The sequence below is a fragment of the Astatotilapia calliptera genome, chromosome 6 (genome assembly GCF_964374335.1).
Source record: "Astatotilapia calliptera chromosome 6, fAstCal68.1, whole genome shotgun sequence".
In the NCBI taxonomy this organism is placed as follows: Eukaryota; Metazoa; Chordata; class Actinopteri; order Cichliformes; family Cichlidae; genus Astatotilapia; species Astatotilapia calliptera.
In genome coordinates this window covers 35,448,951-35,473,151 of record NC_137427.1, presented here as the reverse complement: position 1 = coordinate 35,473,151, position 24,201 = coordinate 35,448,951, and the positions used below count along the sequence as shown (strand labels likewise).

At 34.8% G+C, this 24,201-nt stretch overlaps 1 protein-coding gene and 1 long non-coding RNA gene across 4 annotated transcripts in view; one reads left to right on the top strand and one right to left on the bottom strand.

Annotated features, from left to right (window-relative positions):
• Positions 1 to 19,310, top strand: part of LOC113018417 (F-BAR and double SH3 domains protein 2-like) — a 100,788-nt gene extending 81,478 nt beyond the window's left edge. The window contains exons 1-5 of one of the 3 annotated variants that reach the window (XM_080303223.1): positions 11,422 to 13,631; positions 14,969 to 15,064; positions 16,980 to 17,063; positions 18,554 to 18,737; positions 18,822 to 19,310. In XM_080303223.1, coding sequence (XP_080159349.1) covers positions 15,011 to 15,064; positions 16,980 to 17,063; positions 18,554 to 18,737; positions 18,822 to 19,003 — 504 coding nt within the window. In that variant the 5' untranslated portion in view covers positions 11,422 to 13,631; positions 14,969 to 15,010 and the 3' untranslated portion in view covers positions 19,004 to 19,310. Of the gene's footprint in view, positions 1 to 11,421; positions 13,632 to 13,876; positions 15,065 to 16,979; positions 17,064 to 18,553; positions 18,738 to 18,821 lie in introns of those variants that run through there. The other 2 variants (XM_080303221.1, XM_080303220.1) reach the window with 2 other exon arrangements.
• Positions 19,311 to 21,559: 2,249 nt separating this feature from the next.
• On the bottom strand, positions 21,560 to 24,201 carry LOC113018418 (uncharacterized). The gene is made up of 4 exons (XR_013909825.1): positions 24,123 to 24,201; positions 22,275 to 22,336; positions 21,858 to 21,997; positions 21,560 to 21,758 (listed from the first exon to the last, which is right to left on the bottom strand). It is a non-coding gene; the product is annotated as an uncharacterized LOC113018418 (long non-coding RNA).

Sequence of the window (24,201 nt, the reverse complement as noted above, 5' to 3'; positions counted from 1 at the left end):
TATTTTTGTCTTGTATTGCTGGTAAGTAACTTTCTTGCACTGACGTCTGTTTGTCGCAAATATCTTTGATTTGTTTTTATGTCTTGTAATGTTTATGTGTGTATTTATGTCTTGTATTACTGGTAATTAACTTTTTTGCACTGAGGTCTGTTTATTGCAAATATCTTTGACTTGTTTTTATGTCTTGTAATGTTTATGTGTGTATTTATGTCTTGTATTGCTGGTAAATGTGTATTTATGTCTTGTATTGCTGGTAAATGTGTATTTATGTCTTGTATTGCTGTTAAATGTGTATTTATGTCTTGTATTACTGGTAATTAACTTTTTTGCACTGAGGTCTGTTTATTGCAAATATCTTTGATTTGTTTTTATGTCTTGTAATGTTTATGTGTGTATTTATGTCTTGTATTGCTGGTAAATGTGTATTTATGTCTTGTATTGCTGGTAAATGTGTATTTATGTCTTGTATTGCTGGTAAATGTGTATTTATGTCTTGTATTGCTGTTAAATGTGTATTTATGTCTTGTATTGCTGGTAAGTAACTTTCTTGCACTGAGGTTTGTTTGTTGCAAATATCTTTGACTTGTTTTTGTGTCTTATAATGTTTATGTGTGTATTTATGTCTTGTATTGCTGGTAAGTAACTTTCTTGCACTGAGGTCTGTTTGTCACAAATATCTTTGACTTGTTTTTATGTCTTGTAATGTTTATATGTGTATTTATGTCTTGTATTGCTGGTAAGTAACTTTCTTGCACTGAGGTTTGTTTGTTGCAAATATCTTTGACTTGTTTTTGTGTCTTATAATGTTTATGTGTGTATTTATGTCTTGTATTGCTGTTAAATGTGTATTTATGTCTTGTATTACTGTTGAATGTGTATTTTTGTCTTGTATTGCTGTTAAATGTGTATTTATGTCTTGTATTACTGGTAAGTAACTTTCTTGCACTGAGTTCTGTTTGTTGCAAATATCTTTGACTTGTTTTTATGTCTTATAATGTTTATGTGTGTATTTATGTCTTGTATTGCTGTTAAATGTGTATTTTTGTCTTGTATTGCTGTTAAATGTGTATTTATGTCTTGTATTGCTGTTAAATGTGTATTTTTGTCTTGTATTGCTGTTAAATGTGTATTTATGTCTTGTATTACTGGTAAGTAACTTTCTTGCACTGAGTTCTGTTTGTTGCAAATATCTTTGACTTGTTTTTATGTCTTATAATGTTTATGTGTGTATTTATGTCTTGTATTGCTGTTAAATGTGTATTTATGTCTTGTATTACTGTTAAATGTGTATTTATGTCTTGTATTGCTGTTAAATGTGTATTTTTGTCTTGTATTGCTGTTAAATGTGTATTTATGTCTTGTATTGCTGTTAAATGTGTATTTTTGTCTTGTATTGCTGTTAAATGTGTATTTATGTCTTGTATTACTGGTAAGTAACTTTCTTGCACTGAGTTCTGTTTGTTGCAAATATCTTTGACCTGTTTTTATGTCTTATAATGTTTATATTTGTACTTATGTCTTGTATTACTGGTAAGTAACTTTCTTGCACTGAGTTCTGTTTGTTGCAAATATCTTTGACTTGTTTTTATGTCTTATAATGTTTATGTGTGTATTTATGTCTTGTATTGCTGTTAAATGTGTATTTATGTCTTGTATTGCTGTTAAATGTGTATTTATGTCTTGTATTACTGGTAAGTAACTTTCTTGCACTGAGTTCTGTTTGTTGCAAATATCTTTGACCTGTTTTTATGTCTTATAATGTTTATATTTGTACTTATGTCTTGTATTACTGGTAAGTAACTTTCTTGCACTGAGTTCTGTTTGTTGCAAATATCTTTAACTTGTTTTTATTTCTTGTAATGTTTATGTGTGTATTTTTGTCTTGTATTGCTGTTAAATGTGTATTTATGTCTTGTATTACTGGTAAGTAACTTTCTTGCACTGAGTTCTGTTTGTTGCAAATATCTTTGACTTGTTTTTATGTCTTATAATGTTTATGTGTGTATTTATGTCTTGTATTGCTGTTAAATGTGTATTTTTGTCTTGTATTGCTGTTAAATGTGTATTTATGTCTTGTATTGCTGTTAAATGTGTATTTTTGTCTTGTATTGCTGTTAAATGTGTATTTATGTCTTGTATTGCTGTTAAATGTGTATTTTTGTCTTGTATTGCTGTTAAATGTGTATTTATGTCTTGTATTGCTGTTAAATGTGTATTTTTGTCTTGTATTGCTGTTAAATGTGTATTTATGTCTTGTATTGCTGTTAAATGTGTATTTTTGTCTTGTATTGCTGGTAAGTAACTTTCTTGCACTGAGGTCTGTTTGTCGCAAATATCTTTGACTTGTTTTTATGTCTGATAATGTTTATGTGTGTATTTATGTCTTGCATTGCTGTTAAATGTGTATTTATGTCTTGTATTACTGGTAATTAACTTTTTTGCACTGAGGTCTGTTTGTCGCAAATATCTTTGACCTGTTTTTAAGTCTTATAATGTTTATGTGTGTATTTATGTCTTGCATTGCTGTTAAATGTGTATTTATGTCTTGCATTGCTGTTAAATGTGTATTTATGTCTTGTATTGCTGGTAATTAACTTTCTTGCACTGAGGTCTGTTTATTGCAAATATCTTTGACCTGTTTTTATGTCTTATAATGTTTATGTGTGTATTTCTGTCTTGCATTGCTGTTAAATGTGTATTTATGTCTTGCATTGCTGTTAAATGTGTATTTATGTCTTGTATTACTGGTAATTAACTTTTTTGCACTGAGGTCTGTTTATTGCAAATATCTTTGACTTGTTTTTATGTCTTGTAATGTTTATGTGTGTATTTATGTCTTGCATTGCTGTTAAATGTGTATTTATGTCTTGCATTGCTGTTAAATGTGTATTTATGTCTTGTATTGCTGGTAATTAACTTTCTTGCACTGAGGTCTGTTTATTGCAAATATCTTTGACCTGTTTTTATGTCTTGTAATGTTTATGTGTGTATTTATGTCTTGCATTGCTGTTAAATGTGTATGTATGTCTTCAATTGCTGGTAAGCAACTTTCTTGCATTGAGGTCTGTTTATTGCAAATATCTTTGACCTGTTTTTAAGTCTTATAATGTTTATGTGTGTATTTATGTCTTGCATTGCTGTTAAATGTGTATTTATGTCTTGTATTGCTGGTAATTAACTTTCTTGCACTGAGGTCTGTTTATTGCAAATATTTTTGACTTATTTTTATGTCTTATAATGTTTATGTGTGTATTTATGTCTTGTATTGCTGTTGAATGTGTATGTATGTCTTCAATTGCTGGTAAGCAACTTTCTTGCACTGAGGTCTGTTTGTTGCAAATATCTTTGACCTGTTTTTAAGTCTTATAATGTTTATGTGTGTATTTATGTCTTGCATTGCTGGTAAGTAACTTTCTTGCACTGAGGTCTGTTTATTGCAAATAATAATATCACATAAGTAATATTATGTGATATTATTGCAAATATCTTTGACTTGATTTTATGTCTTATAAGGTTTATGTGTGTATTTATGTCTTGTATTACTGGTAATTAACTTTCTTGCACTGAGGTCTGTTTATTGATAATTTATGTGATATTATTGCAAATATCTTTGACTTGTTTTTATGTCTTGTAATGTTTATGTGTGTATTTATGTCTTGTATTGCTGTTGAATGTGTATGTATGTCTTCAATTGCTGGTAAGTAACTTTCTTGCACTGAGGTCTGTTTATTGCAAATATCTTTGACTTGATTTTATGTCTTATAAGGTTTATGTGTGTATTTATGTCTTGTATTGCTGGTAAGTAACTTTCTTGCACTGAGGTCTGTTTATTGCAAATATCTTTGACTTGATTTTATGTCTTATAAGGTTTATGTGTGTATTTATGTCTTGTATTGCTGTTAAATGTGTATTTATGTCTTGTATTGCTGGTAAATAACTTTCTTGCACTATGGTCTGTTTATTGCAAATATCTTTGACCTGTTTTTATGTCTTATAATGTATTTATGTCTTGTATTGCTGTTAAATGTGTATTTATGTCTTGTATTACTGGTAATTAACTTTTTTGCACTGAGGTCTGTTTGTCGCAAATATCTTTGACTTGTTTTTATGTCTGATAATGTTTATGTGTGTATTTATGTCTTGTATTGCTGGTAAGTAACTTTCTTGCACTGAGGTCTGTTTGTTGCAAATATCTTTGACCTGTTTTTATGTCTTATAATGTTTATGTGTGTATTTATGTCTTGTATTGCTGGTAAGTAACTTTCTTGCACTGAGGTCTGTTTATTGCAAATATCTTTGATTTGTTTTTATGTCTTGTAATGTTTATGTGTGTATTTATGTCTTGTATTGCTGGTAAGTAACTTTCTTGCACTGAGGTCTGTTTGTTGCAAATATCTTTGACTTGTTTTTATGTCTTATAATGTTTATGTGTGTATTTATGTCTTGTATTGCTGTTAAATGTGTATTTTTGTCTTGTATTGCTGTTAAATGTGTATTTATGTCTTGTATTGCTGTTAAATGTGTATTTTTGTCTTGTATTGCTGTTAAATGTGTATTTATGTCTTGTATTGCTGTTAAATGTGTATTTTTGTCTTGTATTGCTGTTAAATGTGTATTTATGTCTTGTATTGCTGTTAAATGTGTATTTTTGTCTTGTATTGCTGTTAAATGTGTATTTATGTCTTGTATTGCTGTTAAATGTGTATTTTTGTCTTGTATTGCTGTTAAATGTGTATTTATGTCTTGTATTGCTGTTAAATGTGTATTTTTGTCTTGTATTGCTGGTAAGTAACTTTCTTGCACTGAGGTCTGTTTGTCGCAAATATCTTTGACTTGTTTTTATGTCTGATAATGTTTATGTGTGTATTTATGTCTTGCATTGCTGTTAAATGTGTATTTATGTCTTGTATTACTGGTAATTAACTTTTTTGCACTGAGGTCTGTTTGTCGCAAATATCTTTGACCTGTTTTTAAGTCTTATAATGTTTATGTGTGTATTTATGTCTTGCATTGCTGTTAAATGTGTATTTATGTCTTGCATTGCTGTTAAATGTGTATTTATGTCTTGTATTGCTGGTAATTAACTTTCTTGCACTGAGGTCTGTTTATTGCAAATATCTTTGACCTGTTTTTATGTCTTATAATGTTTATGTGTGTATTTCTGTCTTGCATTGCTGTTAAATGTGTATTTATGTCTTGCATTGCTGTTAAATGTGTATTTATGTCTTGTATTACTGGTAATTAACTTTTTTGCACTGAGGTCTGTTTATTGCAAATATCTTTGACTTGTTTTTATGTCTTGTAATGTTTATGTGTGTATTTATGTCTTGCATTGCTGTTAAATGTGTATTTATGTCTTGCATTGCTGTTAAATGTGTATTTATGTCTTGTATTGCTGGTAATTAACTTTCTTGCACTGAGGTCTGTTTATTGCAAATATCTTTGACCAGTTTTTATGTCTTATAATGTTTATGCGTGTATTTATGTCTTGCATTGCTGTTAAATGTGTATTTATGTCTTGCATTGCTGTTAAATGTGTATTTATGTCTTGTATTGCTGGTAATTAACTTTCTTGCACTGAGGTCTGTTTATTGCAAATATCTTTGACCTGTTTTTATGTCTTGTAATGTTTATGTGTGTATTTATGTCTTGCATTGCTGTTAAATGTGTATGTATGTCTTCAATTGCTGGTAAGCAACTTTCTTGCATTGAGGTCTGTTTATTGCAAATATCTTTGACCTGTTTTTAAGTCTTATAATGTTTATGTGTGTATTTATGTCTTGCATTGCTGTTAAATGTGTATTTATGTCTTGTATTGCTGGTAATTAACTTTCTTGCACTGAGGTCTGTTTATTGCAAATATTTTTGACTTATTTTTATGTCTTATAATGTTTATGTGTGTATTTATGTCTTGTATTGCTGTTGAATGTGTATGTATGTCTTCAATTGCTGGTAAGCAACTTTCTTGCACTGAGGTCTGTTTGTTGCAAATATCTTTGACCTGTTTTTAAGTCTTATAATGTTTATGTGTGTATTTATGTCTTGCATTGCTGGTAAGTAACTTTCTTGCACTGAGGTCTGTTTATTGCAAATAATAATATCACATAAGTAATATTATGTGATATTATTGCAAATATCTTTGACTTGATTTTATGTCTTATAAGGTTTATGTGTGTATTTATGTCTTGTATTACTGGTAATTAACTTTCTTGCACTGAGGTCTGTTTATTGATAATTTATGTGATATTATTGCAAATATCTTTGACTTGTTTTTATGTCTTGTAATGTTTATGTGTGTATTTATGTCTTGTATTGCTGTTGAATGTGTATGTATGTCTTCAATTGCTGGTAAGTAACTTTCTTGCACTGAGGTCTGTTTATTGCAAATATCTTTGACTTGATTTTATGTCTTATAAGGTTTATGTGTGTATTTATGTCTTGTATTGCTGGTAAGTAACTTTCTTGCACTGAGGTCTGTTTATTGCAAATATCTTTGACTTGATTTTATGTCTTATAAGGTTTATGTGTGTATTTATGTCTTGTATTGCTGTTAAATGTGTATTTATGTCTTGTATTGCTGGTAAATAACTTTCTTGCACTATGGTCTGTTTATTGCAAATATCTTTGACCTGTTTTTATGTCTTATAATGTATTTATGTCTTGTATTGCTGTTAAATGTGTATTTATGTCTTGTATTACTGGTAATTAACTTTTTTGCACTGAGGTCTGTTTGTCGCAAATATCTTTGACTTGTTTTTATGTCTGATAATGTTTATGTGTGTATTTATGTCTTGTATTGCTGGTAAGTAACTTTCTTGCACTGAGGTCTGTTTGTTGCAAATATCTTTGACCTGTTTTTATGTCTTATAATGTTTATGTGTGTATTTATGTCTTGTATTGCTGGTAAGTAACTTTCTTGCACTGAGGTCTGTTTATTGCAAATATCTTTGATTTGTTTTTATGTCTTGTAATGTTTATGTGTGTATTTATGTCTTGTATTGCTGGTAAGTAACTTTCTTGCACTGAGGTCTGTTTGTTGCAAATATCTTTGACCTGTTTTTATGTCTTATAATGTTTATGTGTGTATTTATGTCTTGTATTGCTGGTAATTAACTTTTTTGCACTGAGGTCTGTTTATTGCAAATATCTTTGATTTGTTTTTATGTCTTGTAATGTTTATGTGTGTATTTATGTCTTGTATTGCTGGTAAGTAACTTTCTTGCACTGAGGTCTGTTTGTTGCAAATATCTTTGACTTGTTTTTATGTCTGATAATGTTTATGTGTGTATTTATGTCTTGCATTGCTGTTAAATGTGTATTTATGTCTTGTATTGCTGGTAAGCAACTTTCTTACACTGAGGTCTGTTTATTGCAAATAATAATATCACATAAGTAATATTATGTGATATTATTGCAAATATCTTTGACTTGTTTTTATGTCTTGTAATGTTTATGTGTGTATTTATGTCTTGTATTGCTGTTAAATGTGTATTTATGTCTTGTATGCTGGTAAGAAACTTTCTTGCACTGAGGTCTGTTTATTGATAATTTATGTGATATTATTGCAAATATCTTTGACTTGTTTTTATGTCTTGCAATGTTTATGTGTGTATTTATGTCTTGCATTGCTGTTAAATGTGTATTTATGTCTTGTATTGCTGTTAAATGTGTATTTTTGTCTTGTATTGCTGGTAAGTAACTTTCTTGCACTGACGTCTGTTTGTCGCAAATATCTTTGATTTGTTTTTATGTCTTGTAATGTTTATGTGTGTATTTATGTCTTGTATTACTGGTAATTAACTTTTTTGCACTGAGGTCTGTTTATTGCAAATATCTTTGACTTGTTTTTATGTCTTGTAATGTTTATGTGTGTATTTATGTCTTGTATTGCTGGTAAATGTGTATTTATGTCTTGTATTGCTGGTAAATGTGTATTTATGTCTTGTATTGCTGTTAAATGTGTATTTATGTCTTGTATTACTGGTAATTAACTTTTTTGCACTGAGGTCTGTTTATTGCAAATATCTTTGATTTGTTTTTATGTCTTGTAATGTTTATGTGTGTATTTATGTCTTGTATTGCTGGTAAATGTGTATTTATGTCTTGTATTGCTGGTAAATGTGTATTTATGTCTTGTATTGCTGGTAAATGTGTATTTATGTCTTGTATTGCTGTTAAATGTGTATTTATGTCTTGTATTGCTGGTAAGTAACTTTCTTGCACTGAGGTTTGTTTGTTGCAAATATCTTTGACTTGTTTTTGTGTCTTATAATGTTTATGTGTGTATTTATGTCTTGTATTGCTGGTAAGTAACTTTCTTGCACTGAGGTCTGTTTGTTGCAAATATCTTTGACTTGTTTTTGTGTCTTATAATGTTTATGTGTGTATTTATGTCTTGTATTGCTGGTAAGTAACTTTCTTGCACTGAGGTTTGTTTGTTGCAAATATCTTTGACTTGTTTTTGTGTCTTATAATGTTTATGTGTGTATTTATGTCTTGCATTGCTGTTAAATGTGTATTTATGTCTTGTATTACTGTTGAATGTGTATTTTTGTCTTGTATTGCTGTTAAATGTGTATTTATGTCTTGTATTACTGGTAAGTAACTTTCTTGCACTGAGTTCTGTTTGTTGCAAATATCTTTGACTTGTTTTTATGTCTTATAATGTTTATGTGTGTATTTATGTCTTGTATTGCTGTTAAATGTGTATTTTTGTCTTGTATTACTGTTAAATGTGTATTTATGTCTTGTATTGCTGTTAAATGTGTATTTTTGTCTTGTATTGCTGTTAAATGTGTATTTATGTCTTGTATTGCTGTTAAATGTGTATTTTTGTCTTGTATTGCTGTTAAATGTGTATTTATGTCTTGTATTACTGGTAAGTAACTTTCTTGCACTGAGTTCTGTTTGTTGCAAATATCTTTGACCTGTTTTTATGTCTTATAATGTTTATATTTGTACTTATGTCTTGTATTACTGGTAAGTAACTTTCTTGCACTGAGTTCTGTTTGTTGCAAATATCTTTGACTTGTTTTTATGTCTTATAATGTTTATGTGTGTATTTATGTCTTGTATTGCTGTTAAATGTGTATTTATGTCTTGTATTGCTGTTAAATGTGTATTTATGTCTTGTATTACTGGTAAGTAACTTTCTTGCACTGAGTTCTGTTTGTTGCAAATATCTTTGACTTGTTTTTATGTCTTATAATGTTTATGTGTGTATTTATGTCTTGTATTGCTGTTAAATGTGTATTTTTGTCTTGTATTGCTGTTAAATGTGTATTTATGTCTTGTATTGCTGTTAAATGTGTATTTTTGTCTTGTATTGCTGTTAAATGTGTATTTATGTCTTGTATTGCTGTTAAATGTGTATTTTTGTCTTGTATTGCTGTTAAATGTGTATTTATGTCTTGTATTGCTGTTAAATGTGTATTTTTGTCTTGTATTGCTGTTAAATGTGTATTTATGTCTTGTATTGCTGTTAAATGTGTATTTTTGTCTTGTATTGCTGGTAAGTAACTTTCTTGCACTGAGGTCTGTTTGTCGCAAATATCTTTGACTTGTTTTTATGTCTTATAATGTTTATGTGTGTATTTATGTCTTGTATTGCTGGTAATTATCCTTTTTGCACTGAGGTCTGTTTGTTGCAAATATCTTTGACTTATTTTTATGTCTTATAATGTATTTATGTCTTGTATTGCTGGTAAGTAACTTTCTTGCACTGAGGTTTGTTTGTTGCAAATATCTTTGACTTGTTTTTATGTCTTGTAATGTTTATATGTGTATTTATGTCTTGTATTGCTGGTAAGTAACTTTCTTGCACTGAGGTTTGTTTGTTGCAAATATCTTTGACTTGTTTTTGTGTCTTATAATGTTTATGTGTGTATTTATGTCTTGTATTGCTGTTAAATGTGTATTTATGTCTTGTATTACTGTTAAATGTGTATTTATGTCTTGTATTACTGTTAAATGTGTATTTATGTCTTGCATTGCTGTTAAATGTGTATTTATGTCTTGTATTGCTGGTAAGTAACTTTCTTGCACTGAGGTTTGTTTGTTGCAAATATCTTTGACTTGTTTTTGTGTCTTATAATGTTTATGTGTGTATTTATGTCTTGTATTACTGTTGAATGTGTATTTTTGTCTTGTATTGCTGTTAAATGTGTATTTATGTCTTGTATTACTGGTAAGTAACTTTCTTGCACTGAGTTCTGTTTGTTGCAAATATCTTTAACTTGTTTTTATGTCTTATAATGTTTATGTGTGTATTTATGTCTTGTATTACTGTTAAATGTGTATTTATGTCTTGTATTGCTGGTAAGTAACTTTCTTGCACTGAGGTTTGTTTGTTGCAAATATCTTTGACTTGTTTTTATGTCTTATAATGTTTATGTGTGTATTTATGTCTTGTATTACTGTTAAATGTGTATTTATGTCTTGCATTGCTGTTAAATGTGTATTTATGTCTTGTATTGCTGGTAAGTAACTTTCTTGCACTGAGGTTTGTTTGTTGCAAATATCTTTGACTTGTTTTTATGTCTTATAATGTTTATGTGTGTATTTATGTCTTGTATTGCTGTTAAATGTGTATTTTTGTCTTGTATTGCTGTTAAATGTGTATTTATGTCTTGTATTGCTGTTAAATGTGTATTTATGTCTTGTATTGCTGGTAAGTAACTTTCTTGCACTGAGGTCTGTTTATTGCAAATATCTTTGACTTGTTTTTATGTCTTATAATGTTTATGTGTGTATTTTTGTCTTGTATTGCTGGTAAGTAACTTTCTTGAACTGAGGTCTGTTTATTGCAAATATCTTTGACTTGTTTTTATGTCTTATAATGTATTTATGTCTTGTATTGCTGGTAAGTAACTTTCTTGCACTGAGGTCTGTTTATTGCAAATATCTTTGACTTGTTTTTATGTCTTATAATGTATTTATGTCTTGTATTGCTGGTAAGTAACTTTCTTGCACTGAGGTCTGTTTATTGCAAATATCTTTGACTTGTTTTTATGTCTTATAATGTATTTATGTCTTGTATTGCTGTTAAATGTGTATTTTTGTCTTGTATTGCTGGTAAGTAACTTTCTTGCACTGAGGTCTGTTTATTGCAAATATCTTTGACTTGTTTTTATGTCTTATAATGTATTTATGTCTTGTATTGCTGTTGAATGTGTATGTATGTCTTCAATTGCTGGTAAGTAACTTTCTTGCACTGAGGTCTGTTTGTTGCAAATATCTTTCACTTGTTTTTATGTCTTGTAATGTTTATATGTGTATTTATGTCTTGTATTGCTAATTGTTAGGAACTACCTAACTTTATTTATTTTTATAATAGTAAGATGTGTGTGTGCGCGCGCGTGTGTGTGCGCGCGCGCGCGCGTGCGTGTGCGCGCGCGTGTGTGTGTGTGTGTCTGTTTTTTGTCCACAGATGAGGTTTGAAGTGTCTGTGTGGTGCAGCTGGTCTGGTCTGTCTCTGTACAGTCGAGGCTGCACCCACCCATAAAACGGTGGAGGCTCACCAGGACATGCACACCTCACAAGTTCCCGGCTCTCTCGACTCGGTTGAAGACGGGTTTCTTGGAGAAGGGGAGGGCAGTGAGGCACAGTCCCCCGTCCCCCGACGCCCCTCGCGATGCCCCTCCTTCTTCGACTAACCCTCTGCATAGGAGCCGTGAGAGCCAGGAACTTGTGAGTTTTGTATGTCCACTCAGGCATCCTTCATACCTGGTCTGTAGGAAGTTCCTGTCAGAAGGAGGATGGACAGTGAACATTTTAAGCCCACTCGGCAGCGACAGATGGCCACCCCTTCCTGAGCCTGGTTCTGTCGGAGGTTTCACCCTGTTAAAAGGGAGTTTTTCCTCCCCACCGTCGCCAAGTGCTTGCTCATAGGGGATTTTTTGGGCTTTTTTTCTTAAAACCAACCGCTGATAAGTTCACTGGCATCAAGTTTAGGACTCTGCAAATATTTAAATGGATAATTCGTCATCAAGTGAGGAATGATCCATTTAAATCATATTTGAGAGTCACATATATTTGTATATAAATATGATTTGTTGGACAATAAGGCAAATCACAGACTAATTTGGACAATTGGGAAAAATTAAATAAATAAAAAAATTGGATAAAATGCATGTGTCATTGTTTCATATTGATTTCAAATAACATACCATTTGATTTCAACATATTTTTGTTACACTTGCAGTGGTGTTATTTTGTTATGATCCTGTTCCTTTTAAATATAAATATAAACCATCTAAATAGAAATGGAAAACTAGAAAGATTAAAAATATAGCTTTACTAATCTGAAAGTTATTTGTCATTGGATCCATCATTCCCACAGTGGAAACACATTATCTCATATTATGTTCAATTCAGTAGTTAAAAGTATAAAGTTTAATAATGTCTATTTTTAGTTTACTTTGTTAATAAACACATTTTTTAGTATTTTAGAAACATTAACATCATACATATCCAAATATGAAGCAATGTTTTAACTCCCATTTACATACAGACCTGTGGCCAACTTTACAAACCATTTTGAATTTTTCCAGCTGAGGCGTTCAAAATAGATATACTTTTGATTGTCACAGTGTTATTTGGGCAGCTGCCTGCCTAATATAACATAACATCACCACAATATTTTACATTAAATGAGGAAATGTATCTTTGTTTCCTCAGCTAAGACTGCTTGGCTGCTGTAGCTTGTGTTTATGTTGAGAGTGACATCTGATTTAAAAGCAAGAAGCAAAAGCCACTGAGCACCATCAGTCAGCACAGAGGCAATGCTACAAATTTAAGGAACGAAGGTCAATTCTTTGTGTGTGTACATGCACAGAGCACATGTGCACACGGTTGTGCAGATTAACTCACAGATGTATATGACAACTCACGTTTGTGGCATTGATATTGTTTTCCAATCTTAAATGTAATACATACATTTCCGTCATTGGCCATAATTCTTGCAAGGAAGGGACTCAAAGGTCACAAGTTATTAAATAAAATTAATTAAACACACCATTAAAAGAAGTTCACTATTCACTCCTTAAACGTCATAGCTAGCAGCAGTTATTTATATCTATGAAAGAGAGAGCTTAATTGTTTGATTAAGCTTGATTGGAATGTCAGCTCCACACTGTGGCTGGTTGATTAAATAAGTTGGGGGAGCAAAAGTAAAATGAGCTACTTGTGGGATACTATTTAACTTGGCTTGGGTAAGCTGCTCATTTTATGCTCATTTTACTTTTCAGATGGTGTCAAGCCTGGCAGTTTGGTGTAATTGTTAGCCTTGTAATTCATAGTAATATATTTCTCACACACAACCTCAACCTCTGCCTCTCCATGTGAGCAGAGACGCAGCAGCATCTTGTTTCTACAGGAAGCCTGATTAAAATGTGAGGCATTTATACGGTGTACAAGATTAAAGAATATAAAACTGATATTACTAAACCTGATTTCCTTCCATCTATTTTCTGCTGCTTATCTGAGTCCGGTCATGATGCCCAGACGTCCCCCTCCCCAGCCACCTACTCCTGCTCTTCCTGGAGAACAGTGAGCCGCCACTCTGGTGCCTTTCGGTGTAAACGAGTAGCTTTCCAAATAACTCAGCTCTTCATCGTGTTTCTAAGGCAGAGGTCAGACATCCTTCAGAAGATGCTCATTTGTGTCAGATTTTAGTCATAGGTAAAGGTATGACTGTAGACTGACGGGTAAATCAACAGGGATCAATACCCTGCTCCTCTTTTTTCCAATACAAGTTCCTCTATCAAGTCATTTTTTGACACTTGAGTCAGCAGTCCAAGCAGAGATGTCCAGAAGTTCCTTTTCCCACTTAAGTGGTATTTATGGTCACACAAATGCATCTGACAACAGACAGGCAGCGAATACTGGGATACCACGGCGAGCCGGCCGAGATACATAATGTGTCCAGTGTGTGTTTGGTCTGCCCTTACCAGCTCGTCTAGGAGACATTCTGGAGGCCTCCTATTTCAGATGCCAGTCAAACCACCTACACTGGCTCCTTTCCTTTCTGTGAATGATCGCAGTTGAGGAGGAGAAGCTATGCTGTCCCCTGGTATGGTCTCCCCAAGGCAACTGGTTCTTGATGAGGGGCCAAACTTAAGTACAATTCAAAAGACCAAAGTTACTAGCCTGGGACCAGTACTGGGGAGGTTTCTTTGTTTTCCAGAACAGCTAATAGCTGTGCCCCATGAGTTCAGCTTAAAATATCCACACAGGTACTTCGTCCTCCCTCGGGTGGGCAGAGAGCTTTGTGGTCCAGGTTGTGGTCCAGTCCCCGGCTGCTTTAGCTGGCTTTAGAAAAAACCTGAAATTAGAATTAAAACTGTTTGTACCTTCACCTGTGTTACTTACAGTGATATGTTATGTAATTTGTTAACTGTCTCTTTAAGCTTTCAGCAGCTGGAGAGTTAAAAATAGTCTGTGTGAAAATAGGCAGGCGGTGAACTCGAGCCTGTGATACGTTTTTAATGTCAGGCTGTGACCACAAACACCAGAGTGGTCATCAGCATTCAGATCAGCTGATAGTAACCAGAAACGGCTTTATGGTCATTCTCTTAATTGTTATTGGCGTTTTCTTTTATTTGACTTGTTTAAAATAATAAAAAGCTGATTTGGGTTCATTTTATAAGCAAATCACATAACTTAATACAACAGAAATAAACTGACAGAGTAATGGAAAATAAAAAATGATAAATGTGGCCCAAAGCTACACGGATCACTGGCCACAATTCATTCAGCTGGAGGTCTTTTTTTTTTTTTTCAAAGTTAATTTTAAATAGAAATAAATGTGGGCAAGAAATTAAAACTAAATAGGGAGCAAGCCTGAACCCTAAAGGCTTTACTAAGTGTTAATTATGCAGGTTTAGACATGGGCTGATTTGTAAGCTTGTGATAAACCTTAAATAAGTATATATGTATATTTTTGTCTGTTCCCTTGAAACGCATGCAGGTTCTGCAGGAGTTTCACCAGCAGCTGTTTGTGCAGAAGAACATGGCGTTCCAGCAAGCACCAGACTTCATGTTCCAGCCTGTCGACTCAGATACGGTAAATACTGATGTTTTTCTCTTTTTAGTCATTATTAAATGCATAAAATATCACATGCGATTGCTTTTAGTGATTATTGGGGAAAATAAACTCGTATTTATTATGCATGGAATGAAATCCCCAACCTTAAAAATTTAGAACTTAACATGATTTCTCTAAAATGTTCAAGTAAAACTTGAAGAATAATTTTTGAAACTATTAAAATCCAAATCTCAAAGTGTTTGGGTTGCTTTTAATACAAATTTTGTAGCATAAAATAAGGTTCGTGTTTGACTAATTTAGTTGGCAGGAGGTGTTAATCAGTTTACCGGAAAATCAATTTCTACAGAAAAGTGAAGTGAAATGTGGATCCTTCAGGTTTGAACTGCACAGGTTGGAAACCACAGGTAAAATGCTGTAATGAACACAGATCAGAGGAGATTGTTGAGAAGTGGAACAAAGCTCAACAGATGACAGATTAATTTGTTTAGACAACAATCAATACAAAATCAGACGAGTGGAACAAGCAGCTCACGGGCATCCTGAAAGCTGAGCTGGCCGTGGCCACAAAAGCCCGGACTGGACTCGGCTCAGGACCTTGATGCTCAAAGCGGCTTTAGGCAGAGCAGATCCACCTTTTTGGTCCAGAGTTAAACATCTCAACAATACCAGATGCAGAAAAGATTTTTTTTTTTTTTAGACATTCATGATCACTGGAGTATGAAGCTTGAGAAGCTGGGTGATGACCTTTCCTCTAAATTGATACACAAGCAGGAAAAAATGTTCTAATTTTCTAAAAAATTGTAAGTAACAGACAAAGTAGCTCCATTGTTTGAGTGTCAATAATCTGTCTGCACTGAAATAAACAACTAATTTAAATAGATTTTAATCACAAAAGTGCTGCACACACATTATGGAACAGTCTGGGTAAGAAGTCAAAGCAGGAAACATAATAAGTCCTGCGTGATTGGTCTTTATCTTTGTTAGTCTGAACTATGAGCCTGAAGGCAGAACAGTGAACTTTGTACTGTACTCCTTGCCCTGCACAGGAACTTAGATTATTTCCCATTTTTAGTTTTTATTTACAGATGTGTCGTCTCATTTCCTCACCGTGGGACTATTTCCAGCTCGTGTTTGTTCCGACTTTATCAGACTGTTTATCTTCCTAAATAAATGCACAACCTCCACTTTTAATTAAATATTTGGATTGGACGTGGATCTTTAACATGTCACCAGGTGAAGGACTGGTGACATCCTTCAGAAGATGCTCATTTGTGTCAGATTTTAGTCATAGGTAAAGTTATGACTGTAGACTGACGGGTAAATCAACAGGGATCAATACCCTGCTCCTCTTTTTTCCAATACAAGTTCCTCTATCAAATCATTTTTTGACACTTGAGTCAGCAGTCCAAGCAGAGATGACCAGAAGTTCCTTTTCCCACTTAAGTGGTATTTATGGTCACACAAATGCGTCTGACAACAGACAGGCAGCGAATACTGGGATACCAGTTATAATTCTGACTTTGAAGTGAAGCCACTTTTTGTTTTGGCTGTTTTTAATCAGTTCCAGTCGTGTTTAACCCCCATTTAGATTTACTTTCCCAAACTTTGTGGCACTAATGATTCTGTGTCCAGGTTTAAAACACCTGCTCTTTGAATTTGTACAGAAATTCTAGTTTAAGTCTGAGTTTTGTGCTGCTTTGGAGTATTAGTTGTTTTATATTACCTGAGTCCTGAGTAAAGTGTGGTATAAATGCAGGCATGGTCTCAGTGTTTTCTTCAGTGTTCTGGCTGATGTTATTGAAGCCACAGTGAGCATTTTTGTCCGTTCACCAGTGTGGCGGTATTTGAAAAATATACATCACGGGTGAAATGAAGATGGTTAAACTGTTACATCGCAGCTTTAATTTGAATGAACGTGTTTGTCTGTCTGCAGGCTTCTCAGCCAGACGAGCTGACCATCGAGGAGCAGGAAATCTTGGAGGTCATCGATGATGGCGACATGGAGGACTGGGTCAAGGTACAAAAATAACACAAACACAGTTATGTAGCAGATGCACTCTCATGTTTGAGGGTTGGTTGTTTTGTGTATTAGTTCACTCTCTGGCTCTTAGACTGTTTGACAAACATTTAGTTTCAGTTTTTATAAGACCTCGCACCGGTACAGACTATCTACTGGACGTTTTAGTGTTTCTCTGGGATCAGTTGAACTGATGTGGCTTCAGGAATTAGAATAATTCAACTAAAATGCCTGCGGTGCATTGAGGCAGGTCAGGTTGGCCTGGGTGGTAGAAGCTCTGCTGAACATACAGACAAATCAAAAAATGTACAAATACACAGTTCTCTGCTTCTTTTTTGGCCCTGCAGCCGTAAAGGGCTGATGGGAGATTCTCGTCACCCAGCCGGGCAGGCAGGTGGGCGGGCATGGCACCCAAGTTTGTGAATGCAATAATTCATGAATGAGGCAGTTTTTAAATTCATACCTTAAGTGCAGCTACTGAAAATCTGGACCAAATCCTGATTGATGGTGATCCAATCCTGCCTCAGCAGCGCTCCGGTTTGATCACAGTTTGTCAGCTTCTGCTTTTTAACAGCGGTTCGTGGACTCTTGATCAGTTTGAGATCTGCGGAGTGACCTGGTCATGGATATAAAATGTTAATTTGATGATCTCCCAGCTACTTAGTTATCATTTTCACTTTGTTTGTCACAGACTGTTACAAAGTTGCTCCTGGACCTTTGGGAGAAAATTTGAGAAGTCTTTGAGGACATTTTTCGGGTGGTCAGTGGTGTCTACTTAAATGTAGAAATGTCAGCTGTGGATGCTCCCATCATTGTGTGAAGTCATTCTTTTATAAACGCCTCTGCAGAGCTGCTGGTGTGTAGTCATTGTGTACTTTGTGTGTGGTTGTTTTCAGATCATTTCCCTGAAGGAACATTGTGCATTGTTGCTGTTTTACTTTTGTTTATTGTGTAAGTCTGGCTTTCCTGTGAGCCATTGTGCAAATGTTCCACGTGTTGAGCCAATATTTTATGTGTATTTACTTAGGTGATTATCTTTTCATATACAGATATAGTGTTTTAATGGGGTATTTATTTTAATGAATATAATCATACATAAAAATGTGAGCAATATCATTTATATAGATCTGTTTTAGTGCTGTGATTCCCCACAGCATGCCCCAACAGAGATCCCAATACCTCTGAGTGTTTTCAATCTGAATGAAAATAAGTAAGCAGCGGAAGGGGAGGCCACCGGTGTTCATGAAATCAAGCTTCATGAATTCAGCAGAGGCTTGTTTAGGATTTTAGATTTCTCGTTAATTCAGGAAGAGAGAACAAAAGCTCTCCTATTATTCTCTTTGTGGCTGTTATTAAATTCTGGCGACGATGCAGTGATATTGTTACAGCCCTACTCTTTACGTCTGACTTTATTTTTTCTCATTAGGAGTTTTCCTGTTGAAACATTTTTGGCTGTTGTCATCGTCTGTGTGCATTGTCTGTGTTTCCAGGCCAGAAACCGTAGCGGACAGGTGGGCTACGTCCCGGAGAAATACCTGCAGCTGCCCTCCTCCAACAGCCTGCTGAGCATGCTGCAGTCGCTGGCCGCGCTGGACGCCCGATCCCATTCCTCCAGCAACTCCACCGAACCTGAAACCGAACCCCCAACCGGCTCCGTCAACGGAGACTCGAGGAGTGAGATCCGCCTCCACCAGATAATATCGGAGTTTTGATTTCCTGCTTTGTTTAATACCCTCGTTGCCACTGTCTGTGTTGCAGTTTCATTCGCAAAGGCTTTGTACGACTACGCGGGACAAACGGAAGATGAGCTGTCGTTCCCAGAAGGCGCCATCATCCCCATCCTGAGCAGAGAGACCCACGAGGACGATGGCTTCTGGGAGGGCGAGTTTAACGGCGTTGTTGGTGTAAGAGTTCAAATAATAGTTTGCAAAAGCTTGTGACTGCAAAATTGTGTCTGCCTAAGGGACAGTTTGTTCCAGGAGATAAGCGAGAAGATTAATAGGAAGCACCTGGCCTCCAGACGGAGAAGATGTCCTTTTAAATGTGTCCAAAGTCGTCAACAGAACATTTGTGGTTTTGAAACTTATGCCTGTGTTGTATCTGCTTGACGCATGAGGGTGCGTCATAAAAGTAAACCCTGATGGTATAAAACAACTGCTTGTGTATCATTGGGCGGAGATCGATGCTGTCTGTGGGCAGTGTTCATCTCCCCACGCGCGTGTTCATTAAAAACATTGTTTGACCGAAGCTCTTCTGGACCATTATTGTTTTGTGCTCACCCTCAATATTTGAACTCGTAACAAACAGCAATAACAGCAAAACATGTAATGGACGTGCTGGTCCACTAGACAACATCATGTTGATGTAAAGCTTTGGGTCTCTTATGCAAAGTAAAGAGGCTGAAATAAGGTGTCCATGAGTATCAGTTTTCAACATTCAGTATTAAGAGACAAAGACTGTACGGGTTGGGCCAGTCGTCAAGTCCTGGAGCAAAGTGAGCCTGCAAATCAATAAGATGCAAATCAGTTTATACCTTTCATATAATGTTTGAATTTGTTTATTCTGAGTTTTATTGTTCAGTTAGTTTCCACAGTTCATATATCATGTGTAATTTTTCATTAGTTTCAGTGTTTGTTTGTATTTTATTCTATTCATGATGGTTGTGTTGACAGATTTGTCCAAATTTAAAGCTATAGATGTGAACTTTTGGTTCCTTTATTATTACCTGTATAATTAGTTTCAGTCTTTGTGAAGTGGGGAAGGAGGACCCAAAAGCAGGACTCGTGCGATGGACAGTGCTCTTTATTTACAGTGGAGTAAATAAGACAACACAATAATCCCTTGAGCTCCCTCGACTCCTGTGTCATGTCTTCACCCAAAACTCCGTGCTCTCTGCTCCGTGGCTGCTGTCCACCTGTGCTCCACTCTCCTCCTCCTGGGAAAAAAAACAACAGAGGCAGCCGTCAGGACACCATGCTGCCTAATCAACAAAAAACAGTCCCAGTCTAAATAATCTAAAAGACCAACCACGGCTCCAGTGATGGCAACACACAGTTCTAGTGACCAACCCAGTGGGCGGCACTCGAGACGAAGCAGTTCAGGTGGCCTGCACACATTTAGTATCAGGCTTTACAAAAAAAAAGTTTCAACTATGTTAGGATCCATGTTCATCATGTGTGATGTGTGTTTACATTTGAAGGTGTTTGTGGATTTGTCACCTCTCTTCAAGGTGTGGTTTGTGTTTGATGCTGAAAGAGATAAAGACTGCTGATTGGCTGAAGTGGGGTTCAATAAAAATTGTTTGGTTGTTGTTTTGGGCACTGCTCAGGTCCACATTAAATAAACTGCTGCTCATGTGTGTTTGTAGGTTCTCAGTCATCCAGGTCATGGTTGTCTAAGGAGCCTGGAAAGAAAGCGACTTTACTTCTTTAAGGTTCTGGATGATGTTTAACTTCTGATCCAAGAAGCTTCTTCAGTTGATGTGCTTCCTTTGCTCATTTTCCACCTCTGCACAGTTTCATTTGATGACAGTGCAGTGCAGTTCTCCCAAACATACAACAGAGGGCGCTATGCACATTCACTGAAGTGCAGAAAAATACAAGTGGAGGAGGAAACAAACAGCAGCATCAAGAGAGAAAACTGAAGTGTTCAAAGCGAGTTACTTTAGTCTCTTATTGTAATATTAATCGACATCTAAACATCACGTTGATGCTTCATGTTTGACTTCCGTGTCCTTTTACTGCTCAGTTGGAAAATATTGATGCAATTTAAAAGAAGAGGAGAAGAGTAATTTCTCTGTACTACTTCAAAAGTAATTTGAAAGCACTGCCTCATATGGAAAATGAATCATGATGAAATCCTGAAACAAATAGTGTTTGTGAATATGAAGAGTTTAGTTTTCAGTTTGGTCTTAGAAGTATAAAAATGCAGGACTGAAGACAAGATGGAAATGATGTGTTATGAGAAATAAAACACATATGTCACTATGTACTATCATTTTATTTTGTTTATTTTTTGTTCTTGTAGGTTTTTTGCTTTAGTGTAAATTTTGAAAGCACTGCTTTTAGTTTGAAAATTGGATTCAGTGTTTAGAGTTCGGACAAAACAATGGACGGTTTCAAGAAATGTATTTTATCAACAAAACTTATTTTCATGGTTACTGTATTTATTTTAATGCCCTCAGTGCACGGAGGCCAACAGCCTCCATGTAAACATTTCCACCCCCAACAATCAACTCAGATTTATGAAGTTTATCATGTTCAGGCCCTGCAGCTGGTTGGTGGCATGTCTGATCAGAAAGCCTTTCTGCATCTTCACAGTGTGAGTCTGAGAGTTTCTGAACAACAGGATGAGCTGCTACACACCTGACACCACATTCAAACACACACAAGCTGCAAATCTGACACAATATTTTAGACCAAAGAAAAAGGTTCACAATTTGCAGTTAACATGAAGATATTCTAGAGTAGAAACAACACACAGCACACAAGTTTCATGTAGAGATGATTGTTTATTCTGGATGTTATTTTCATTCAGTTATTTTCCATTACTTCTTGGATTAATTTTCTCATTTATCCATTTCATGTAAGGACAGACTTTTACAGAAACAGATAGTCTAGTACAGCCACAACTACTACTACCTATGTGTACACCATAGATCTTATTATCGTATATCACTCCACCACCAGAATCACCCTGCGAGAGACAAAAATGTAATTTGTTATGAGTTTGTTTCAGGATAATTGCTGTCTACACAGTAAATATACAATAATGATAACAGTAATGCCAACTCACCGGACATGTACGCATGTTAGATTTTTTGTAACACATCCTGTTATCATACGGCACATTGTCATAACACTTTTTGTGTCTGATATCCTCACAGCTAGCAACATCCATTTCTACACACTGCAGTTTACTTGGTTCTGTTTCCACTACAAAAAAGTGAAAAGAACAAAGCACTTTATAGTGTTGAATTCTATACACATTAAATTAAATGCTATGTTAACAAGACGGATATTTTATCTTATTCAGGATATTACCAACTAAAAGAAATGTATTCTTCAAGAGAAATTGAAGTTAAAAGAAGAACGGAAGAAATACTATGTGTCAAAACATTTTTTAAATAAAATTTAATTTCAAAAGTGCACAAAACCCCAAATTAAACAGAAATTGTCTAGCTGTGACATAATCAAGCAAAAATGGTCTTACTTAACTCTCCAGTGTTAGGATCTTTTTCAAACAAACCATAGCCGGCCATCTGAATTTTGTCTCTAGAAAAAGACAAAAAATAAGTATTTCCAATTATATTCTATACCCGGGATTCAAGCCTTGAGTCCACTTACAGCCCAAGTTAACCCTACTTGGTATATTGACATGAAGAAATATAATGCAATTTGACCCTTGAAGGGTTTTTTGTTGTTGTTGTTAGGGAGGATTTGTTTGTTGTTGAGTGGACAACCAACTGCTCCAAGCTGGTCAAGAAGGCTCACCAGCGCCTCTTCTTCTTGAGGACTCTGAGGAAGAACCACCTGTCCTCAGACATCCTGGTGAACTTCTATCGCTGCACCATCGAGAGTATCCTGACCAACTGTATAACAGTCTGGTACGGGAACTGCTCTGCCTCGGACCGGAAGGCGTTGCAGAGGGTCGTGAAAACTGCCCAGCGCATCGCCGGAGCACCACTTCCTGCCATAAAAGACATCTACAGAAAGCGGTGTCTGGAAAGGGCTGGGAAAATCATCAAAGACCCCAGTCACCCATCACATGGACTCTTCACCCTCCTGCCCTCTGGGAGGCGCTACAAGAGCCTCCGGACTAAGACCACCAGGTACCGGAACAGCTACTTCCCCACAGCTGTCAGACTCCTGAACTCTGCCTCCTGACATCTGACCCACGTTAACTCATGGACTGAACATACACACACCCACAATGGACAACTGTACCCTCTGACCCACGTTAACACATGGACTGAACACACACACACCCACAATGGACAACTGTACCCTCAAACACACAATAATAACATGGACTGAACCACCACTCACAACCACTAGCACTTTATATAGCCTCTGTAGAAACTATCTACACCCTCACTTATCTTAACTGCACTACTGTATAGCTCTGTAATAATCATTCTGTACATACGATAATTTTTAACCCTACAACTGTTTACAACTTGCATAGTTCCCATTTCTGTATAGCTGTATATCTCAGATTCTGTAAAGTTATTTATTTCATATTCTGTATAGTTTTTCATATTTATATCCTGTTCATAGCCTGTACATAGCTTGTACTCACTACAGCCTGTACATACCTATAGTTATAGAATATTCACAACATACTTCATACCGTGTACATTATAACATACCATAATAGACCCATTTCTGTAATATACTCACATATCTATACTATTGCTAATATATATTGTAATATATCTATATCACTAAAGCACTTCTGGATGGATGCAAACTGCATTTCGTTGCCCTGTACCTGTGCATGTGCAATGACAATAAAGTTGAATTCTATTCTATTCTAATTCTATTCAATGCTAAAATAAGTTAAATGCAATTAAAGTTAAGAAAAATGTGATTTAACATGAAGGCCATATGAGCAGAGAGTACAAACATGTTGAGGGACTGGCTGTGTTAGTTCAGTGAGAGAGTCATTTGTAAAGAAAACCATTTTCACTAGCAGTCAAAAACTAATGTGTACACTTATGTCTGTTTTTTCTTTCGTTGAATACATGCAAAATGATAGCAGAAGTGCTGCCACGTGTCTAGCCAGAATAAGAGTCACTGTGAGTATAATATGGCTTCTTGACAAAAACTTAAGTTAAATGCAAAATGTAATGTTAATTAAATAATTTAATATATTTTGTAAATTAATGGTCAGGTCAGAGTCAGGGTTCAGTAAGCAGGTGACTAATATTCAACATTGTGAATAAATAAATAAATATCATAATGTAAATAAATGTAAAATGTCAATACAAATAAATAAAAATAAAAAAGTGGAAAAGTCAGAAAGGATTCAGACTTATTAGGTAAGCGCACAACTTACATATTGGGAGGATTTGCACAGTCTGGTAAGGCAACGGTTTTCCTGCCTGGTTGTGAAGGAATTTCCAGTAGCATGATGT